General features: G+C 42.6%; 2 protein-coding genes across 3 annotated transcripts in view; one reads left to right on the top strand and one right to left on the bottom strand.

Annotated features, from left to right (window-relative positions):
* Positions 1 to 6,208, top strand: part of LOC129855052 (voltage-dependent calcium channel subunit alpha-2/delta-4-like) — an 82,181-nt gene extending 75,973 nt beyond the window's left edge. For both annotated transcript variants that reach the window (XM_055922332.1, XM_055922331.1), the window contains 7 exons: positions 1,196 to 1,266; positions 1,699 to 1,774; positions 2,080 to 2,132; positions 2,282 to 2,337; positions 3,299 to 3,416; positions 3,696 to 3,894; positions 4,163 to 6,208. In XM_055922332.1, coding sequence (XP_055778307.1) covers positions 1,196 to 1,266; positions 1,699 to 1,774; positions 2,080 to 2,132; positions 2,282 to 2,337; positions 3,299 to 3,416; positions 3,696 to 3,894; positions 4,163 to 4,264 — 675 coding nt within the window. In that variant the 3' untranslated portion in view covers positions 4,265 to 6,208. The remainder of the gene's footprint in view (positions 1 to 1,195; positions 1,267 to 1,698; positions 1,775 to 2,079; positions 2,133 to 2,281; positions 2,338 to 3,298; positions 3,417 to 3,695; positions 3,895 to 4,162) is intronic.
* LOC129855053 (AFG3-like protein 1) lies at positions 5,763 to 23,466 on the bottom strand. The gene is made up of 16 exons (XM_055922333.1): positions 23,190 to 23,466; positions 22,837 to 22,918; positions 22,498 to 22,574; positions 21,164 to 21,313; positions 20,879 to 20,950; positions 19,760 to 19,884; positions 19,325 to 19,595; positions 13,117 to 13,254; positions 12,737 to 12,890; positions 12,400 to 12,507; positions 12,084 to 12,209; positions 11,883 to 11,993; positions 10,882 to 10,997; positions 8,745 to 8,945; positions 7,995 to 8,189; positions 5,763 to 7,532 (listed from the first exon to the last, which is right to left on the bottom strand). Exons 1-16 carry the CDS (start codon positions 23,316 to 23,318, stop codon positions 7,308 to 7,310), a joined length of 2,280 nt encoding a protein of 759 aa, XP_055778308.1. The 5' UTR covers positions 23,319 to 23,466; the 3' UTR covers positions 5,763 to 7,307.
* Between the last annotated feature and the right edge of the window lie 133 nt (positions 23,467 to 23,599).

The raw sequence follows: 23,599 nt of genomic DNA, 5'->3' as shown, positions 1-23,599 counted from the left end.
CAGGGACCCAGGGACCGGAGCTCACACTCGGGAAACACACACACTCACAAAGACACACACACACACACACACACACACACACACACAGACACACACAGACACACACTCACACTCACACACACACACACACACACACACACACACACACACACACACACACACACACACACACACACACACACACACACACACACACACACAGACAGACAGACAGACAGACAGACAGACACACAGAGACAGACACACATACACACACACACACACACACACACACAGAGACACACACTCACTCACACACACCGACACAGACACACACACACACACACACAGACACACACACAGACACACAGAGACAGACACACAGGCACACACAGGCACACACACACACACACACACACACACACACACACACACACAGACACACACACACACACACAGACACACAGAGACAGACACACATACTCACACAGACACAAATACTCACACAGACACACACACTCACACAGACAAACACAGAGACAGACACAGACACAGACACAGACACACATACTCACACAGACACACACACACAGACCCTCGGCAAACACTGCATCTCTTAAAAAGCCACAGGGAAATGCGTCCCCTTCCCTTCTCCCTGAGATTGAAATAAAGTGCCAGCCGCAGTTAGAGAGAAACGGGATGAGGAGGGAGGATGACTATGAAACTTGGACAGTGTGGCTTAAACAAAGTGACCTTGAATAATTCAGAGTACAGGGATGTGCTACAGTAAGAGAAGACAGATAGAGGGGAGTGTATACTGTACTGTATATGAGGTTAACCTTTCTGTCATGTTAAATAAGCTGTGACACTCATTCACAGACAACAGTATCACCCTGTGAAGTGTAAAACGACTAACATACAGTACATGATAGTAACAGGTAAATACATAGAGGTACAGAATACTGTAAGGAGCAAGAGGGCATATTAAGTTTAGCCTCTTATGGCTGTGTCTAATTGATGGTGTTGCTATGGGAGTTTGTGCTAGGTCATGCAGATTTGAAGCAATAAGGTACTGAAGGCTATTCTTGGTGTTACGCAATCTCCCTCTGGCTCCATCTCTCTGATGCAAAAGAGATCCCTTGTATAGTCAGAAGGCTCTGTAGACCTAGATGATGTCATCTCTGAATATAACCCCCTCCTGTCATTGTCTCTACAGGTCGGACGTTTCTTTGGGGAAGTGGACGGGTCTGTGATGGCAGCGTTGATTAAGTCGGGCATGTACAAGAAGTAAGAGGAGCTACATTACGATGGATATATGGATATTATCCCATTGATTGATTCTATTGTGCAAGGTTATGTAACCCCTAACTTCGTAGACCCTTTCCTGCAGTCAAAGGTATTAATATTCTTCATCATTTCATAATTAATCAACTTTTTTTACCGCCGAAAATCTGGTGCTTCTACGTCAAACAGTTTGCTATATTTCAGTCTTCTGTGATGTATATAAAGTGTCATATTAGGATGCAAACTCAACATTGAATACATTTCAGCTCTATATGTGACATGGTACACATGTCTTCTTTTTATTAGGCCCATAACCATGTGTGTGAGGTGTATACTTTTTTTTTAAGTAGATTTGTTTAAGAGTACCAAGAAACACTCTGTGTGACCCTGATTTAGCCCAGTGCAGTAAAAGGCTTATTGTTGTGTGTCCAACAGGGTGTCGTTGTATGACTACCAGGGAATGTGCAGATCAGGACACAGTCATTCCAGTAGTGCTCGCCCTCTGCTCAGCGTGAGTCATGTTTATCAATATTTCTTAACCCTGAAGAAGGCACTATTTGCTGAAACGTTTGTTATGTGCTGCCTGCTGGTTGTAAAATATAATTACTTAACGGATGCTCTCTTCTTGTTCTCTTTCACTTGGGTTACCTATGTTTTATTCTCTTTCATCTTTCTCTCTCTCTCTCTCTCCCTCTTTCTCTGTGTGTCTCTCTCTCGCTCCCTCTTTCTCTCTCTCTCTGTATCTCTCTCTCTCTCGCTCCCTCTTTCTCTCTCTCTCTCTATCTCACTCTGTATCTCTATCTTTCCTTCCTGTAGCCTTTCTATGGCCTTGCTGCAGTGATTAAATGGTTCTTCTCTCACATGTTGATGTAAGTGTGAAATGCACATTTCAGGCTGAGTTTATGAAAAATGGTGTGTATATGCTGTTTGTCATCACTCTAGTGTAATGTTGTTTTGAACTGAACTGAATTGTTTTTGACACTTGATTTTCTCTCCCAACAACTCTGCTTCTGCACAGGTTCTTACTGGAGTTCAACTTCTGTGGGCTATGGCACTCGGATTACGTTGTAGATGGTAAATGCTCTCAATACTTTGTGACAAAGGCCATTGCAAAGAGGTTTGGATACATACTTGTGGAGGTAGAGTCCTACACCAAACTTCAAATCAAATCTAAATTGATTGGTCGCATACACAGATTTACAGATGTTATCGCAGGTGCAGCAACACCTGGTAATATAAAATAAAACAATACACACATAATCCAGAAAAATAAGAAAGTAAGAAATATCAGATGGAGCAATGTCAGAGACTGGAATATAAATATATATACAAATAATGATGTGAATAGACAGTATGGACAGTATATGAATAGAGAAGGTGTGTACATCAGTAGTTATATAGGATGAGCCATGACTAGAATACAGTATATACATATAAAGTGGGTAAAACAGTATGTGAACATTATTAATGTGACCAGTGTTCAATGACTATGTCCATGGGGCAGCAGTCTCGAAGGTGCAGGGGAGAGTACCAGGTGGTAGCCGGCTAGAAGAGTGACTAAGGCTAGTGGTGACTGTATAACAGTCTGAATACATGTTTGTGCTTTCATATACATTTGCTGAATCATCCTGCAGTTTTCATACCATATCTCATGGTTCACAATTCATTTTCTCTTCATCCAATTGCTTTCTCCCAACCATTTCTCTCATCCAATTGCTTTCTCCCAACCATTTCTCTCATCCAATTGCTTTCTCCCAACCATTTTGTCCCCCATGGCTATCATTTGACCGTATGCCGATCCCATTGACATGTTCATCTCCATGGTGAATGGTGCCCCTCCATCTCCTATCCTCTCCACCGGGATTCCTAACACAGCCAAGGCTGGCTACCATACATGTGAGTAGAGCTCCACAGCTCTCGAATGGATGCCTACTTCTGGGTAGGAAGTGTGTGTGTACGTGTGCGTGTGCATGGGCCGGCGCCTGCGCGAGTAGGCTATGCATGTCTTTGAAACAAACAACTTTATCCTCATTAGCCCATAAAGCAAAGAGGACGGACGCGTTGCAGCCGTGTGACACAGAGTATCCTGGCTTCATGTTAGACAACTCCATCAAAGAGACCAACAGCCTCCTCAAATGTGGACGCTGTCAGAAGTAAGAAACCTTCTCAGTCAACTCCACAGTGGTGGCGCCATCTTGTGGCCATGATACCTACCTGCAATTATCTGAACTGCATTTTGACTACATTTCTTTTCAATGTATCCACAATGTATTGATAGCTGAATGTGTTGTGTTCCATAATGGAATGTTAAATGAATGTGTTCTGTTCCAGAATGTTTGGAGTGATGTTACACAGAGATACTAACAATAAAATAAAGTGTTACCTTAAATGACTATATGTATGTAATGTTAACTTAATATTTTGTGTGGCAGGATGTTTGTGGTGCAAGCAGTCCCTGACAGTAACCTGGTGTTGATGGTGGTTCAGGCGGACTGTGACTGCTCCCGGCAGTACTCCTCCATCACCCTGGAGCCCAAAGAAGTCAAATACAATGCATCAGTCAAGTGTAACAGGATGAAATCTCAGAAAGTCCGGCGGCGCCCAAAGTCCTGCCATGCCTACCATCCTAAGGTCAGCCATCCTCCTCCTCTCTTTTTAACTGGTTGTATAATGGCATAATATTGACTTAATTACAGTTGCTGGTTACAATGTTTGCATTGCAGGCATGTTGAAATTGAAAGAGAGAAGTGTTTGTTCAATTTAAATGTACTTCTAGTCCTACAGATGAATAGTCAAAGTAGAATATTGTGTCAATCAATATAAAGCAGTAGCAGTGAAGTCACAGCAGTTTCCGTGACGTTTTGTGTTAATATTGAAATGGCCTTCTTGCTGATTGTAGGAAAATGCCAAGGACTGTGGAGGAGCTTCAGAGATCAGCCTATCGGTGGCCCTCTTCTTGGCTTCTCTGGCCACCTCATTGGCCCTGCGCAGATGGAATTAACCAGGCTCCATCTCTCTTATGGCCTGTGGTTCTCAGATGGACATGAGAATGCAGACTAAACTATCTTAACATTCCATTTTTGTACATTTTCTAAAAGACCTACAACTACGTAAATAACCTACTAACACAGTAGTTCAAGTCAACTCTGGCGTAACAATAAAAGGGCTATTTTCTTGTAAGACTCCTTTTCCCACACCGATAGAGAAAGAAACGAACCAGTCCTAACAAATGCCTCAATTTCTTTTGTACGAGCCATGGGATATGAGTTTGTGGACATGTGAATCGAAGGGAGAGACTGTTATTTTCATGGAGACACTGATATGGTAGAAAGATTTCAGCCCTCTACTGGGCAATCCATCTTAGTGCAGACTGAAGGACATCCACCCTGACAACCTCACTCAGCTGGAGAACTGTTGCCATAATATGCCCATTAACAGGAAAATAGGAACATTTTCTCATATTTATACACAGTAACATTAAGATGTACTGTATTGATACTGTTGTTTTTTTGTATGTTGGAATGAACTACCATACCAAAACTTTGTGCTACAAAAGAGGAAGGAATATTAATCTCTAATTTATAAGCAATAATGTATGTCATTACACTGGTGATTTGAATGGAACATGCTGGTGACAATTCCCTCAGAACTGAGAGGTGAGATCTAGTATAGTTTATGATTACTGGTACGCATGACGCTTTACAAAATAATTGTCAGGGGGAGGAGACTGTTAAACAATAACCTATTGTCAAATGTGAATCAGAACATTCCATATTTTTCTGTCTTATTCCCAACCCCACTGGACACAGGGCTCAATAGAATCCGTCTCGCCGTACTCCAGCGCAGTAGCTCTTATTGAGCTGACATATGCAGTGTTTACTGTGAATGTAGTCTCCTCAAAAGCGGGAACATTGCCTTTAAATTTAAATTGCGCTATAGCGACGAATTACGGCGATACGGATTGAATTGAGCCCATACTTACATGAGTAGCTGAGAGCAGCACAGGATCATCCACAGAGCAGCATTATCAAATCAATCACATTTTATTGGTCACATACGTGTTTAGCAGATGTTATTGCGGGTGTAGCGAAATGCTTGTGTTTCTTGCTCCGAAATTAGGGGTTAAGTGCCTTGCTCAAGGGCACAACGGCAGTAGGTGGCACCTGAGATGTTAATGCCAGCAACCCTCTGGCCCATTTCTTCCCTGTAAAATTATTACAAGCTCACTGTTGGTAAACATGGTCTATTTCAATATTTGAATCATCAAAACGATCTGCATATAGTAACTAGGACTACATGTAAATGAGATGCCATAGGTGCTTTGAGATATTGAGGAATATTACAATATATTGAATATTTAAAATATGGTATCTTGTACCTTTTTCATTGTTGTCCCCTATAAGAGCTAGACCAATAAGAAACTGATACAGAGGGACATTATCTGTGACGTGTGCAAATGGTTGATGGCAGTTTGTACTGGAAACATACCGATACTGAAAAAAATTCACCACTGCATTTATTTATCAAACAAAAACATGTTTTATACATTGTAGTATAGCCATTGCTTTCGTACACAGAATCTTTATCTTTTTAATACAAATGGAAAAGCTCTTTCGGTCCATCCCCAGTAACTGGAGAACAAGAGGTTGACTGTATAGTAACAGGCAAACTTACCTTCAGTGCACAATCCAAAAACCCTCAACTACACACAACCACATTTTAAACAAAATGTATTATAGGTTATTACATCTGTAATTCTAAACTGTTAGACATCTTCAGTGGTGATCAGTAGTAATGACAACTACAGTATACTGGAAATCCTGAAATATCTAGGGGGACAATTTTCACAAACCTATGAGAGAAATTTAGTTGAATATATTGCTTTAAAGTGAGGTAGCAACTTCCTGATTCACACAGATCACCCAATAAAATAATTTGTTTACAATTCTGTAGAGATGTATGCATCTAGCAATACTGTACATCAACAACAGCAGAACATCTAAAGCTCTGTTTATACATGATTCTAACTTGCGTCCTTTGTCCTGCTCTTGTCCACATTCTGATTGTGCCCACATTTTTAGACATGTAGACAATCAAAAGACCGATTGTGATCAGATCATCCTGCCCACGCATTGTGTCTGAATACCTCACAAGTGTAGACAGATCTGGACAGAGAAACCATTTAAATAATTATTCTGCCCTCTAAGTGGCATCATTGACTGAGTACATCAATAGGTCTTACAATAAATATTTAGAAAGGATAGCTGTGACACAATTTGCATAAAAGTTTGGTCACAATCCAGAAACAGTGGATGGATAATAGACACATTTCTGGAAATACAGGCACAATCAGAATGTAGACAAGATCAGGAAAAAGGAACCATGTTAGCACCAGGTATAAACTGGCCTTAACACCACACTATACAGTTGTAGTGTGAGGGCTTAATCACAAATGACCAGTGCAAGGCTGAGAGATGGAAGAGACAGTGCACATTTCAACACATCTAGGGGAGTATATTTTTATCTTTCTGCCAGTAGCATTTTGATGAACTAGGATATTAACATTGTTCATAACCAGTACCTTTATGTCAATGGTATATAGAGATGAACGACACGTTTTGAAATGTAGCATTCATTTGAGGGAGGGAAAGAAATACAGTTGGGAGGAAGCCCCTTTTATTGAAATAAATAGCTGAAGATATCAAAACACGAGCCAAATGTACATGATTCAGTTGACAAACTTATTTATGTGGAGAAAGAGAAAACATGCAACTCATAAAAAGATCAAATCTCTCAAACACAATGTGTCCACTGTCCATTAAATTAGCCTTTGAGTACCATGAGGCTCACCTCCAATATGGCCAATAATAAGGCATTAAAAGATTTGCATTCTGATTGAAAGTTTGTTTTGCACTCAGATAAATATGTCTGGGGGCAGTGTACTATGCTAAGTCACCCAACCCTCCTCTCTGCCTAGACTACATGACTGGTGTGTGCTAAGACAGAGGTTGGGTTAAGAGGTTGCCTGTCACCGTTTGTCCTGCCTATTGGGCCTGTTTCTCCTTGGCTGTGTCCAGCTCCTCAGCTAGGTCCCCTCTCTCCTGGTTCCAGTCCTTCAGGCCCTCTGGCAGACTGGTGTCCTCTTCAAAGCTGCCTGTCCCCTCCACAAACTCCTCATAAGTTGACTTCTCCTCAAATGGCCGTGGCCCCAGCAGCTCCAGCATGTCTGCCTTGTTCAAGACCTCCTTCTCCAGGAGACGCTTCCCCACCTGGGGTGAAGAGAGAGGAACGGTGGGGTCCCAGTGGCATTCATGACACAGGGTGGACATGAGAAAGAGCCAGACAGCAGCTCTAGGGACTACTACATTTCTGTTTGATCTTAAAGCTGCCATCCTTAAAGGTGAAACGGTCACATACGTTTTGAGATATTACAACATAAAAGTTACTGCAAACCATCAACACAGTTTTTTCCTCATCAGACATCATTACACACGTGATAGAAGAGCACAATATGTAGTGCCATCATTTCTTTACCATGCTGCACAATGCTCCTCAGCTCTGCTACAATAACAACGGTGGTGGGGCGGTCAGTGGTGCCGTTTCCCATCTTTAAGCCCAGCAAGAAAACTAAATCTAGACGGGTGTGCCCTTGACAGTCGAGCATGACATGGCAGAGTAATCTGAAAACCTTAGAACTACGTGACGTTCACGTAGGTCAATGCAATTCTCACCATGTCCACACACTCTCTCTTGTCCACAATCAGCTCCATGGTCCTCTGGTAGGCACTGTCCACCAGGTCTCTGACCTCCTGGTCTATGAGCTCTGCAGTGGCCTCGCTGTAAGGCTTCTCCATCACCATCTCCCCTTGCCGAGGAAGGTCAAAAGACACCTGGCCTACCTTCTCACTCATCCCAAACTGCACTATCTGGAGACAGGAAGAGATGTGGGGATCAGAAATACAACAGGTACTGTGAGATAATTAATCAATAAGGCCCGAGGGGGGTGTGGTATATGGCGAATATACCACGGCTAAGGGCTGTTCTTACACACGATGCAACGCGGAGTGCCTGGATACTGCCCTTAGCCGTGGTATATTGGCCATATAACACAAACCCCTGAGGTGCTTAATTATAAACTGTTTACCAACGTAATTAGAGCAGTAAAAATAAAAGTTATCATACCTGTAGTATACAGTCTGATATACCACGACTATCAGCCAATCAGCATTCAGGGACTCAAACCACCCAGTTTATAATAGACAGTAACATTTCCTAAGACAAACTCCTATCAACACTGTTGAATAGTAACCATAGCTTTTTTTAACCATTGCTTTGTTTTTTTTATTGTAACTGGGGATTCATTTTAAAAGCTCTGGGGATTCATTCTGAAATCTCTGAGGCTGTGAGGCTCAAATGTTAGCTTAGCTATCAATTAAAGTGCAACGCTTGAACTTTCCTCTGAATGCCATACAGTAGGGTACCTGTGCGTAGGCTGACTGGGTGACCTTTTTCATGTCGTCCTGGGCTCCAGTGGTGATCTTCCCAAAGAAGACATGTTCAGCCACACGTCCTCCCAGCATCATACACATCCTGTCAAACAGCTGCTCCCGCGTGTACAGGTACTGCTCCTTGGGGAGGTACTGGGCATACCCCAAACCCTTCCCTCTGGGGATGATGGACACCTAGGGGAAGAGAAAAGGGACACATGGCATTAGAATAATGACAGAAAAGCATCTTTCCAAATCCTGTTCCTCTAGATCACACATGCCACATCTTTTAATCTCATTGTATCAACACGTGTGGTTGAATTGTGTTTTTAAATGATCAAATAAATCACATCAAATCATATTTCAACATTTCCATCAAACTCACTCTGCAAGAGACCCTCAATGCAAAGAGAAAAACGTGGAGCTGAACCTGCAGAATGTGATTTTTCAAATGCAGAATGGACGTTTGATTGAATTGGGCCATAAAGCACCTCATGACGTAAGTCTTAATGTCCACACAAAGAGACCCCTATGCCTGCAGACGGCTACCCGTCATGGGGACCTAGTTCGCTCTCCTGACTCATGGTTATACAATATAATGAGCTCTAACAAGTCTCCCAGTCTCCTATTGATTCCAGTTGTTTCTTCATTTCTTTATTTTGGGGATTTGTGTGTATTGTTTGCTATACTGCACTGTTGGAGCAAAAAATATAAGCATTTCTCTGCACCTTCGATAACATCGGCAAAATACACTATATACACAAAAGTATGTGGACATCCCTTCAAATTAGTGGATTTGACTATTTCAGCCACAAGCCGGAATGCCGACAGCAAGCCAGGCCTAACGCCCAACATCAGTGCCCGACCTAAACGCCCAACATCAGTGCCCGACCTAATCGCCCAACATCAGTGACCGACCTAAACGCCCAACATCAGTGCCCGACCTAAACGCCCAACATCAGTGCCCGACCTAAACGCCCAACATCAGTGCCCGACCTAAACGCCCAACATCAGTGCCCGACCTAAACGCCCAACATCAGTGCCCGACCTAAACGCCCAACATCAGTGCCCGACCTAAACGCCCAACATCAGTGCCCGACCTAAACGCCCAACATCAGTGCCCGACCTAATCGCCCAACATCAGTGCCCGACCTAAACGCCCAACATCAGTGCCCGACCTAAACGCCCAACATCAGTGCCCGACCTAAACGCCCAACATCAGTGCCCGACCTAAACGCCCAACATCAGTGCCCGACCTAAACGCCCAACATCAGTGCCCGACCTAAACGCCCAACATCAGTGCCCGATCTCACTAATGCTCGTGGCTGAATGGAAGCAAGTCCCTGCAGCAATGTTCCAACATCTAGTGGAAAGCCTTCCCAGAAGAGTGGAGGCTGTTATAGCAGCAAAGAGGGAACCAACTCCATATTAATGCCCATGATTTTGAAATGAGATGTTCGACGAGCAGGTGTCCACATACTTTTGGTCATGTAATGTGTGTGTACTCGACCAATTTATGTAATTAAAACAAACGTACTCATTTTGGGCCATGTCAATTTTGAAACCTAAATGTGTGTTAAACCCATGCAGGAGAATCAAAGTTATTATTTTAGAACCCCACATTCAATATCCCCATATTCCAACCTGTGATCCAATTGTGTGACAGACACTGTCATTGACCCGTCTGCAAGCCAATGTCAGAAACTGTTCAGTATGACCATGTGAACAGTACTGCAGTGGGACTTGGGTGATTTGTACACTATTTCACACCTGGGATGTATAAGATGCGTTTTGAGACTGGACAGTACTGGGAGAGTTTGTTATTGCCCTAGCACTACATAGCTGATTCAAATAACCAAATCATCAAGCTTGTAGTGCTAGGGCAAAAACAAAATGTGCACACGGGGGGGGGGGGGGGGGTCAAGACAGAGTTTGGGAAACACTGCTCTATTCACACCAACACACAGTGGAAGGTGCAGCTGAGCTGTCTGTTGTGTGCAGTGTCAAAACTGCACTATGAAAGTCACATGCAAATGTGCTAGTAAAAAAATATATATTTCTCTGGTTAGCAACCCCCAACCAAACAGCCAGGTAAACACAACCGGGCCTTTAAAAGAGGGAGTTACTGTACCTTCAGCAGTGGGTCGGCATGTTGCAGGAACCAACCCACTATGGCGTGGCCAGCCTCATGGTACGCTACAGTCTTCTTCTCATTGGGCTGCAGAACCTGGGTCTTCTTCTCAAGACCTACAGACAGAGAGAGACAGACAGCAGCAGTGTTATATCTTCACCATTCTACTACCATCCACACCTCACCTCATCCTAAAGATGGGACATTCACAACACTGTTCATTTTGTCAGCTATTTTAGATTTCGTTTTTTGTTGTGTGTGTTAGTGTCTATGACTAAAACACCTTTAAGTCCAATTTTAGTCATTTCATTCTTCTTATTTTTAGTTATAACCAGTTGACTAAAACTCTGGGACAATTTGTCTAGTTTTAGTCAGTTTAGTCACATATTAGTCAGTGCATTTGTTTTACTTTCAAAGCCTACATGAAAGCAAGAGATGGTAAAAATGATTGTTTCTAGTTTAAGCTAGTTACAATTGAAGTAACTAGCTGGCTGCCCATCAGTTCAAAAGATTGACGAGTGACTGAATGACTGCCTGGGAGCTGTGTGGGAGAGCCGGGCAGATCGTCTCAATCGGATCACGCAACTGAAAGACGTTAATTCTGCCAATGAGAGGATTGCATTAAATACTTGGCATGCATGCTTATGATTGGACTAAACAGATGAAAAGAAGCTTCCCATTGGGCACACACTGGTTGAATAAACGTTGTTTCCACGTTGACTCAATGTGGAATAGACACCTGTGCACAGCGGGTTTATGTCAAATTGAATGTCCAATAGTCAAGTGGATTTCTCATCTCGTAGCATTTTAGTCAATTAAAATGAAAACAAATGTTAGTTTTTTTCCATGGCATCTCGTCTCGTTATCATCATTAGTTTTCTCAGGGGAAATAGGTTGTTGAGAAATATTTATTGTCATAGCCATTGTTGATTTAATTAACACTGATTCACAAAGCTGAGATAACATAATAATACAAGACCATGGAAGACATTACAACCCACCTCCAATGACCCTGTCGATGGCCTGCTCAAAGTGTTTCCCTTCCACATGTGGGTTGAGATGTCTAGCAGCAATGAGGGCAGCCTCGTTACACACGTTAGCTATGTCGGCTCCTGGTGAAGACAGGAAGACAGTGAGGATGTTTCAAAAACATTGACATGATAATCAACATGCCATCTCTCACACAGAGCAGCTCAACATGCCTGTGAAGCCTGGTGTGGCGGCAGCCATCTTCCTGGCCAGTCCGTCTTTGTCCATAGCAGGGTCCAGTTTGATGGGCCGTAAGTGCACTTTGAAGATGGACGCCCTGCCTTTGATGTCAGGTGGGCCTGAAACATGGACATGTATTGGATTTCGTGAAACGCTCATTTAGTCTGCTGATTAGGAAATTGTTATGTATGGGTTCTAAATGTGTTATGAAGTCCTTGTCAATATGAATATCAATATTCTGTATGTTGACATTTCACTGAAATTATCACTGCACAGCCTGAGCTCCAGTTCAATTGAAAGACTCCATACCTATGTAAATCTGCCTGTCAAATCTGCCAGGCCTCATGAGTGCAGGATCCAAGATGTCTGGTCTGTTGGTGCCAGCCAGGACGACGACGTTAGTGCTGGTGTTGAATCCTAGAAGAAAAACACTCGGGAATTACTCTCACAGTATATGCATTACAGGTCATTAAGTAAACATTTTAGAGTAATGGCAGAAAATAACAGCTTTATAACAGATGACATCATAGAGCGCCAATGTTACATAATAACAGTTATTATTTCATAAATAGGGGACATCTATGAGATTAACCAGCAATATGATAGAGAGTGTGATAGTTTGCGATCTCATTTCACCCATACTCACCATCCATCTCCACTAGCAGCTGGTTGAGTGTGTTCTCCTGCTCGCTCTGGCCACCAAAATTCCCCCCGCCCCTCTTGCGACCCACGGCGTCTATCTCATCTATAAACAGAATACAGGGGGCGTTCTTCCGGGCCATGGCAAACATGTCTCTCACCTACAGGGGGGAAACAGTCAATACTAAGTCACTAAAACATTTTCATTCACATCCTCACAGTAAGCAATGCATTTCAAGTAAAATGGATTGAAATGTATCTATGTGGTTAGCTAGCCAGTAGATACAGCTATTTTCAGCTATGATCTAAAATGCACATCATGTGATTTGAAAACAGATGTTATGGAGTCAGGTGCAAGTGTTACCTCTGGTTCTAGTGTGAACTCACCCTGGCAGGCCCAACACCCACAAACATCTCCAGGAACTCAGAGCCGTTGACAGTGATGAAGGGGACGTTGGCCTCTCCTGCTGTGGCCTTGGCCAGCAGGGTCTTGCCTGTGCCTGGAGGTCCAGAGAGCACAGCACCCTGAGAAAACACAGCACAACACATGAGATTTAAAATACCAGTATAATGGAATGTTCATTTCTCATGGGCTGTGAAAAGACAGCAAACTACATCTAAAATTAAAAGGCATTTTCTTCCTACATTTAAAGGTGTTTCATGACTAGTATGACTGCTGGGCTGTTGTCCCCTCCCTTAACTTTGGGATCTTGGTCCCCAGTAGGGTTGAGCTGTATCCAGATGTTCATATCGTAATACTGTCCTTCTCTCATCCCGGGATTTACGGTATTACCGGTTTAGTACAGAAGTGTGTGCAATTTTTTACAAATAAATTAAAAAGCCCATTGGGCATCTATTACCAGAATGCTAACAAAATGTATCACAAGTAATAGTGAATAGCGCAAAAAGAAAAAACGAGGCACAACCAAATGTCATTTTTGGTGAGTTTGGACATTTACAAGTGAATGTGAACGAGTGACATTGTGTAACTGAACAAAGTTGATGCATACTTGTCTAAAGCAAGAACAGTACCAGCACTGGAGCAGCATGTGTACAGTGGTGTCTGTGTGGAGTCGCTAGGGAAATGGCCTTCCGAGGAGGGGGGAAGAGCGGACAGGCCGAGAACGGAGAGGAGAAAAACAACGCAAGGAAATCAAGCCTACAGATAACTCATCCAAAGGGATTTGACTTCTCAAACACAGCAGAAAGCTAAATATATGGATGCCCAGTCATCCTTATTAATTCAGCTACTTACTTATATTTATTTTAATTTTATTTCACCTTTATTTAACCAAGTAGGCAAGTTGAGAACAAGTTCTCATTTACAACTGCGACCTGGCCAAGATAAAGCATAGCAGTGTGAACAGACAACAACACAGAGTTAGACATGGAGTAAACAATAAACAAGTCAATAACACAGTAGGAAAAAAGAATGAGCCTATATACATTGTGTGCAAAAGGCATGAGGAGGTAGGCAATAAATAGGCCATCGGAGCGAATAATTACAATTTAGCAGATTAACACTGGAGTGATAAATCATCAGATGATCATGTGCAAGTAGAGATACTGGTGTGCAAAAAAGCAGCAAAGTAAAAAAATAAAAACAGTAAGGGGATGAGGTAGGTAACTTGGGTGGGATGTTTACAGATGGACTATGTACAGCTACAGCAATCTGTTAGCTGCTCAGATAGCAGATGTTTAAAGTTGGTGAGGGAAATAAAAGTCTCCAACTTCAGTGATTTTTGCAATTCGTTCCAGTCACAGGCAGCAGAGAACTGGAAGGAAAGGCAGCCAAATGAGATGTTGGCTTTGGGGATGGCCAGTGAAATATACCTGCTAGAGCGTGTGCTACGGGTGGGTGTTGTTATCGTGACCAGTGAACTGAGATAAGGCGGAGCTTTACCTAGCATGGACTTATAGATGACCTGGAGCCAGTGGGTCTGGCGACGAATATGTAGCGAGGGCCAGCCGACTAGAGCATACAGGTCGCAGTGGTGGGTGGTATAAGGTGTTTTAGTAACAAAACGGATGGCACTATGATAAACTGCATCTAGTTTGCTGAGTAGAGTATTGGAAGCTATTTTGTAGATGACATCGCCGAAGTCGAGGATCGGTAGGATAGTCAGTTTTACTAGGGTAAGTTTGGCGGTGTGAGTGAAGGAGGCTTTGTTCCGGAATAGAAAGCCGACTCTAGATTTGAGTTTGGATTGGAGATGTTTATTTTTATTTTATTTCACCTTTATTTAACCAGGTAGGCTAGTTGAGAACAAGTTCTCATTTGCAACTGCGACCTGGCCAAGATAAAGCATAGCAGTGTGAACAGACAACAACACAGTTACACATGGAGTAAACAATAAACAAGTCAATAACATGGTAGAAAAAAGAGAATCTATATACAATGTGTGCAAAAGGCATGAGGTAGGCAATAAATCGAATAATTACAATTTAGCAGATTAACACTGGAGTGGTAAATCATCAGATGATCATGTGCAAGAAGAGATACTGGTATGCAAAAGAGCAGAAAAGTAAATAAATAAAAGCAGTATGGGGGTGAGGTAGGTAAATTGGGTGGGTAGTTTACAGATGGACTATGTACAGCTGCAGCGATCGGTTAGCTGTTCGGATAGCAGATTTTTAAAGTTGTTGAGGGAGATAAAAGTCTCCAACTTCAGAGATTTTTGCAATTCGTTCCAGTCGCAGGCAGCAGAGAACTGGAAGGAAAGGCGTCCAAATGAGGTTTTGGCTTTAGGGATGATCAGTGAGATACACCTGCTGGAGCGCGTGCTACGGGTGGGTGTAGCCATCGTGACCAGTGAACTGAGATAAGGCGGCACTTTACCTAGCATAGCCTTGTAGATGACCTGGAGCCAGTGGGTCTGACGACGAACATGTAGCGAGGGCCAGCCGACTAGGGCATACAGGTCGCAGTGGTGGGTCGTATAAGGTGCTTTAGTAACAAAACGGATGGCACTGTGATAAACTGCATCCAGTTTGCTGAGTAGAGTATTGGAAGCTATTTTGTAGATGACATCGCCGAAGTCGAGGATCGGTAGGATAGTCAGTTTTACTAGGGTAAGTTTGGCGGCGTGAGTGAAGGAGGCTTTGTTCCGGAATAGAAAGCCGACTCTAGATTTGATTTTGGATTGGAGATGTTTGATATGAGTCTGGAAGGAGAGTTTGCAGTCTAGCCAGACACCTAGGTACTTATAGATGTCCACATATTCTAGGTCGGAACCGTCCAGGGTGGTGATGCTAGTCGGGCGTGCGGGTGCAGGCAGCGAACGGTTGAAAAGCATGCATTTGGTTTTACTAGCGTTTAAGAGCAGTTGGAGGCCACGGAAGGAGTGTTGTATGGCATTGAAGCTCGTTTGGAGGTTAGATAGCACAGTGTCCAGGGAAGGGCCGGAAGTATACAGAATGGTATCGTCTGCGTAGAGGTGGATCAGGGAATCGCCCGCAGCAAGAGCAACATCATTGATGTATACAGAGAAAAGAGTCGGCCCGAGAATTGAACCCTGTGGTACCCCCATAGAGACTGCCAGAGGACCGGACAACATGCCCTCCGATTTGACACACTGAACTCTGTCTGCAAAGTAGTTGGTGAACCAGGCAAGGCAGTCATCAGAAAAACCGAGGCTACTGAGTCTGCCGATAAGAATATGGTGATTGACCGAGTCGAAAGCCCTGGCCAGGTCGATGAAGACGGCTGCACAGTACTGTCTTTTAACGATGGCGGTTATGATATAATTTAGTACCTTGAGCGTGGCTGAGGTGCACCCGTGACCGGCTCGGAAACCAGATTGCACAGCAGAGAAGGTACGGTGGGATTCGAGATGGTCAGTGATCTGTTTATTAACTTGGCTTTCGAAGACCTTAGATAGGCAGGGCAGGATGGATATAGGTCTGTAACAGTTTGGGTCCAGGGTGTCTCCCCCTTTGAAGAGGGGGATGACGGCGGCAGCTTTCCAATCCTTGGGGGATCTCAGACGATATGAAAGAGAGGTTGAGCAGGCTGGTAATAGGGGTTGCGACAATGGCGGCGGATAGTTTCAGAAATAGAGGGTCTAGATTGTCAAGCCCAGCTGATTTGTATGGGTCCAGGTTTTGCAGCTCATTCAGAACATCTGCTATCTGGATTTGGGTAAAGGAGAAGCTGGGGACGCTTGGGCGGAGCTGTTGGCCGAGGTTGGAGTAGCCAGGTGGAAGGCATGGCCAGCCGTTGAGAAATGCTTGTTGAAGTTTTCGATTATCATGGATTTATCGGTGGTGACTGTGTTACTTAGCCTCAGTGCAGTGGGCAGCTGGGAGGAGGTGCTCTTGTTCTCCATGGACTTTACAGTTTCCCAAGCAAGTTAAACTTAGGGGTCGCATTAACGCACTATGATAAACATTGGAAATATGATGGCAATGCATAGTTTTTGCAAAAAATACCTTGCTTTTTCATAGTAAGCTAATTTACTTATAACGTTGAACTTCTGTCATCTTATGAAAATTCAGCTATTTTCTGCTGAATGTGTTGCACTAATGTATTTTCTATAGTTGCACGTCTCTGATCACTCTATTGAAGCCAAAAAATACTTGGCTTCAATATAAAATGCGACCCCTGTCAATACACAGCTGGACTCACCTGCTCCCGCTTTCACCCGTTGTACTATTTACAAAAGAGCACATGACTGGCTTAACTATTCAGGGAACTATGGTAAGCTTCATAATGGCAAATAATTAAACACAAATCTGCTTTTTCTCTTAACGTATTGCACAAGTTGACTGCAGGTATTTACTTAAAAAGTAGATATAAAAATATAAAAATGTATTGAAAAACGTAAAATAGTTTCAACGGTATTGAAAAACCATCCCATGGCTATTTCCAAATAGCCCAGTATACAGTATACTGCCCAAGCCTAGCCCCCAGGTCCAGGTACTAATGATGTCCCATCCTTCACCTTTGGGATCTTTGCCACCAGGTCCAGGTACTAATGTTGTCCCTAGGGCTGGATGATATGGACAAAATATCATATCACGATACTTTTGAAATTTTACGACAGTATGATTGTATTTGAAGGGATTTTATGTTTAAAATAATAAAAGTTCTCAATATGCTTTATGAGTAGTTCATGACCCTAGGGTGGCAAATAAGTGATTATAAATGGGGCTTTCTCTCTTTTGATCAATTTCTACATTTCCCGCACTTGGATTATCATTTCCGCACTGTGCAACGCAGCATGATACAAAAAAGAAAATATAGGCCTAGTTAATTGGTGAACTGTTGGAATCATGGAAATAAAATTATTATTCTAATACTATAGTTATAATTTAGTGGGCAGCACCTTGAATGCCTTATTGTTTCACATGACAACGAATTAATAAACCAGGGAGGAATTATTGACAGGATAGGAACCAAAGTGTTGGTCAGGGTTTCCAGGTGACCTTCATTAGATGTTACATTACATGTTTTCTAACTTCATGTCGCTAGCTAGCCAACATATTCATGCCTCGCCTATTCCTCTCTGATAATAAACCGTTGCACAAACATGCTTATCTACTGTAGGCCTACAGCAGCACTGGTATCAGGCAGTATTAGCTAGCTACATTTGCTCTGACACATAGTACAAAATATTTTTTAAACTAACCCAAGATAGACCAGAGCCTGTTGTTTCCAATGGGAGAAAATTAATCATAATGGGCAGAATAAGCAAGGAGGTAGGCAGAGCCAAGCATGAGTTAGTAAGATCCTATTGGCGCATTCTACAATTTATTTGCATATTTCCGTTAAGGAACGCCTACTCTGAAGTGCGGGTGTGCAATAACTCAATTTGCACTTGCACTCCTCCTAAACAACGTAATTTTTTAGAAACTTTGGCAAAGGGTAAAGTCTACAAAACACAGTCCACTCTGTTACAGATTCTAGTTTTGGAAACAGAAAACTGTATGGCGATCAGATGTTTCATAGAATTTGCAGAATGTTAGCGAATGTCCATCTCACTCCATCTTCTCCCACTGCCGTCCACTGGGCTCTCTCATCACCATATTTGGTAGTGAGTGGAAACGCCACTCGGATGCTTCACATTTATACATCCGGTGAAAGATCTGGCTCATTGTTCTATCTGTGTTAGCACATTTAGCAAGCTAGCTAGCCATCTAACTAGCAATTAGCAAATTATTTTAGCAACACCTTGCTAAGAAAACACAAAGTAGTAGATAGTTTGTGTGTCTTACTGTCTGCAAACCACTAAGTGTATAGAACGCTTGTGGTACTCCAACATTGTTGCATCCATCTGACCATGCAGAGTGAACGACAAGAAAGTGCTTGTGACTCCGTGGTCGATCAACTGCTCACTCCTTAAGTGACAGGGTGCATGGTTTGGTGTGCTGAGCGGCATGCAGCAGTTTGAGGAGAGGGAGAGAGACAACTCAAGAAGCAAACGCAGTCAACTATAAAAACTGACAGTACACGTGCCAGAGTTGCGTATCACATTTAACAAACCAAACATTGAAATACCATTATAGAAGGTAAAGTAAAAACCGGTCCGTGCATCAATACCGGTATATAGTAACATACGGTATACCGCCCAGCGCGAGTTGTCCCATCCCTTACCTTTGGGATCTTAGCCCCCAGGTCCAGGTACTGCTGGGGGTTCTTCAGGAAGTTAACAAACTCCAGAATCTCCAGCTTGGCCTCCTCACAGCCGGCCACATCCTTGAACTTGGTGTTGATGTTGTCCTTCATCATTTTTGCTGTTGATTCGCTCATGCTGAAGGGACCACCTCTTCCACCCCCAGCGCCTCCTCCCATTGGTCCCCGCCGCAGGGTGAAAAGCAGGAAACCAATCAAAAGCAAGGTGGGGATCATGCTCATCATAAATGACCTGTAGGAGGAAGGAAAATTGTAAAATGATGACAGTCATAGTTAAAATGTTAGCTTGTACATGAAATTGGACATATGAGTGTGCTTCAAAACAAATCTCAGAGTGAGAAATAGTCTAGCCCTATTGTGGCATGAATACGTGTGTGCGTGTCGGCATTAACTCACCCATCACTCTCGGAGTTGTACATGACAGCTGCCCTATGAGAGGGCTCCAAGCCCAGCTCGTGATGAGCCGCCTCCAAGTTCCTCTCGAAGGTGTCCACACTACCGATGTTAAACCACACATAGCTCTGGGGAAAGACCACCAACACAACAAGTCAATGGATACTCTTTACCACCATAACCTTTCAGCCTGTCAGTATCGGCTAGAGAATGTTGCCGAGTGTCCCCTTTTAGCATATGCATCAGATGCATATTAACCTGCAAGGTCCGCAAACATAAGCACCAACGCTTGATAAAGAGTGCATAAACTATTGTAAAGGATTAATTGCATGACAAAATATTTGTGGAAATATATCAATTAAAAAAATAAAAGTTGTTTGTTTAGATAGAGTCATGGATATGTTTTGTATAATATAATAAGTCCTAGAAAAAACGTAGGCCTGTAGCCTATTTTAGTTTCCCTTAAGTGGATTGGTGTAATCCACTTAATAAACTTTATTTGTAGATTCGATTAGTAATAAGAGTTATAGTAATTATTTACGTCCAGTTACAGAGAATGGTATCATCCCGCAAGGTCAAATGATTTGCTGCTGACAAATAGGCATAACACAAACTCATCATTACACTATTGTTTTTCTAAATTAAACCTCTTCACCCTGCTTATCATTCAGTTAGGCCTCATTTAAATTACATTGTGAAGTAAGGTGCACAATTATCACCCTTTCATCCATTTGTCATTCATTCAGTGAGGAGAGAGAGACACATTAGCGCCTGGCTGGGTACCAACGTCCTACAGCACATTGGTGGGTTAAGAAAAAAATTAATGGGGTAAAAAGGCTCCACAAACACAAAAGTTTTTCATTTCCAAATTCTGACAAATGAACAGTAAACTACAACCACTTAGAAAAAGTCAAAGAAGGAATAAAAAATAAAACGTCAGCGGCCGTTGGCTATGGCGGTTCAAGTGTTGTATTCACAAAACACTAACTTCCTCATTTAATCTAGTTTGATTAAGCCTACTGAAAGCCCTTATTCACACCGACATGAATATGAACTCATCAAGTGATTCATCACGCTAAGTGAGTCACTGTTCTGATTCCAGAGAATGGAATTTTCACCTACCGCATCAGCCTCTGCTCCTGGTACTAGAATGACTCGGACATACTGTTTGTTGACAACCTCTAAACGTTCGACCTGTGTAGAGAACAGACAATGCATAAGGCCTATTCTTGCAGTGCACAGACAGCGACATACAAAAAAAAATTATATAACAAAATAATGGAAACAAAAATTTCTGTGTCTGAGCAGTTATATCACCTTGGCATTATGATTGTACTAATAAACAACATGTATTTCTATAAACAGTATCTCCCTATTCTTCACTGAATTGTTGTACTTTGTTCTCACCATTCCTCTGCCAAGGTAGCGATGGACAAAGTCCTTCCAAGTGATCTCCTTGCCTGTGTCTCTGAATTGATAGTAGAGCGTGGCAGAGGATATCCCAGCTAGTACCACTGCCAGGGCACGGAAGTCTTTCTCATCCCATGGGATGTCACCCTAGAAAGGCAGAGGAAAGGTCAACATGTTGACGTATCTGCATCCAGTACCATAGAACGTCACACACAAATATATACCTACCTCAATCACTCCAGTACCCCTGCACATTGAGAATGGTACTGACCTGTATATACACTGAGTGTATAAAACATTAGGAACACCTGCTCTTTCCATGACAGACTGAGCAGGTGAATCCAGGTGAAGGCTATGATCCCTTATTGATGTCATTTGTTAAATCCACTTCAACCATTGTAGATGAAGGGGATGAGACAGGTTAAATAATTATTTTTAGGCCTTGAGACAACAGACACGGATTGTGTATGTGTGCCATTCAGAGGGTGAATGGGCAAGACAAAAGATTTAAGTGCCTTTGAATGGGGTATGGTAGTAGGTGACAGGCGCACTGGTAGGAGTGTGTCAAGAACTGCAATGCTGCCGGGTTTTCACATTCAACAGTGTCCCATGTGCATGAAGAATAGTCCATCACCCAAAGGACATCCAGCCAACTTGACACAACTGTGGGAAGCATTGGAGTCAACATGGGCCAGCTTCCCTGTGGAACACTTGACACCTTGTAGAGTCCATGCCCCAACAAATTGAGGCTGTTCTGAAGGCAAAAGGGGATGCAACTCAAAATTAGGAAAGTACAGTAATGTTTTGTAAACTCAGTGTACTTGCATTCTCGTGTTTCTTCATCTTATCTCAAATCTCTTGTGTTTTATTCTATTTTTTATGATCTATATTATTACTGCACTGTTGGGAAAGTTACACCTGTTGTATCCTGTGCAAGTGGCAAATAAACTTTTAACCCACACACAAACAATACCACCCGCTCCTTAATTTTACATGTAAATACCTACATGTACATATTACCTCATTTACCTCGACTAACCTGTGGCCCCGCACATTGACTCTGTACCGGTACTCCCTGTATATAGCCTCACTACTGTTATGTTATTGTTACTCTTAATTTATTTGTTATTTTTCTATTTTCTTATTTTTTACTCTATCACTTATTTTTCTTAAAACTGCATTGTTGGTTAAGCATATTGTTGTAAGTAAGCATTTCACTGTAAGGTCTACACCTGTTGTATTCGGTGCATCTGACAAATACAATTTGATTTGAAATATCCCTCATAGAATAGTGTGTAATACCATATAGACAGACCATTCACATCACACACCTTCTGCATGCGGCTCCACCAATCTTTCCCTCCTCCTCTTTTCCCTCCGCCTCCACCTGATTCCTTCCCTTTACCATCTGCCAATCAAAAGTGAATGACAGCATTAGGTCAGTCCACTCCAGGCAGACACTGTTGGTTAGAGCCAAGGAACATCATCTAGGTTGGCAGATCTAGTCAGGGTAACCTAGGTTGAACCAGTAGACCAATATTCCCCTTGAGGAGATATCACTCAGATAAAAAATATTTTCATTCGACTGCATACCACTAACATTTGTCTCTATAGCACTGCAGTTCATGATTTTATGTAACAGACACTTCTAGACATGTCTCTTGTCTTACCTTTTGGCGGCTCAGTGGAGTACAGTAGTCCATGAGATGTAATCTTTACATCAGGTGACAATAACTTACTTTGAGCAAGCCTCTGAGGAGGAAAGCATAACATCCGGATTATGGTAAAGAGTTTGATTTATAACTGGTTGTGTAGCTAGCCAGCTAATAGCTAACTTGGCTAACTAGTCTGTTGACCTAACGTTACTGCACTGCCTAGTAGTAGCTAGTAGCTAATATCGGCACACAGTTCTGACAGCACAATAACAGTTCTAGCCAGTGTTTGTGTTGTATAGAACTAGCTAGAATGGCTAATTTGTTAATGCCTAATTTCAATTGGTTTAACGAACACAAAACAACCTTACCCTGACCGTGGAGCCACGATAGCCGGGCAGCACAGAGAAGTTCCTTGACACTGAATTGCGTACACATGCTCTCACTGCGATCCGTAGAGGCAAAGCAGCCGTCGAGAGAAGCCCCAACATTTGAGCCATTCTCCCGCTGGCACTTGCCCTCCACTCTTTGAAAAAATATCAAATGTTCTAGATATTCTGGCTTCTTACAGTTCATCAGTGTGACAGTGTTGGATAACAGCCACAGTCATTACATACTGCAAGAGCAAGAATGTCAGAGCAAGACCACTAAGGACCCCAATAAATTGACCAAAATTATGCCTGACAATCTGGATTGGAATGTAAATGTTTTTCCATTGATTCTTAGGGTATGGTCAACAATTGCATGTAAAATATAACAATATTTAAAATACAGTATATCA

This window comes from Salvelinus fontinalis, chromosome 5 (genome assembly GCF_029448725.1).
Source record: "Salvelinus fontinalis isolate EN_2023a chromosome 5, ASM2944872v1, whole genome shotgun sequence".
Classification (NCBI taxonomy): domain Eukaryota; kingdom Metazoa; phylum Chordata; class Actinopteri; order Salmoniformes; family Salmonidae; genus Salvelinus; species Salvelinus fontinalis.
The sequence above is the reverse complement of the archived record's forward strand: the minus strand, read 5'-3'. Positions and strand labels throughout refer to the sequence as shown.

Excerpts from the sequence above, each read along its gene's own strand:
- LOC129855053 (XM_055922333.1), bottom strand. The coding sequence starts at position 23,318 with ATGGCTCAAATGTTGGGGCTTCTCTCGACGGCTGCTTTGCCTCTACGG. Across the intron at positions 20,951-21,163 it reads GCTACCTTGGCAGAGGAATG|GTCGAACGTTTAGAGGTTGT; the intron begins GTGAGAACAAAG and ends TTCTCTACACAG. Across the intron at positions 8,190-8,744 it reads CCCAGTCAGCCTACGCACAG|ATAGTGCAGTTTGGGATGAG; the intron begins GTACCCTACTGT and ends TCCTGTCTCCAG.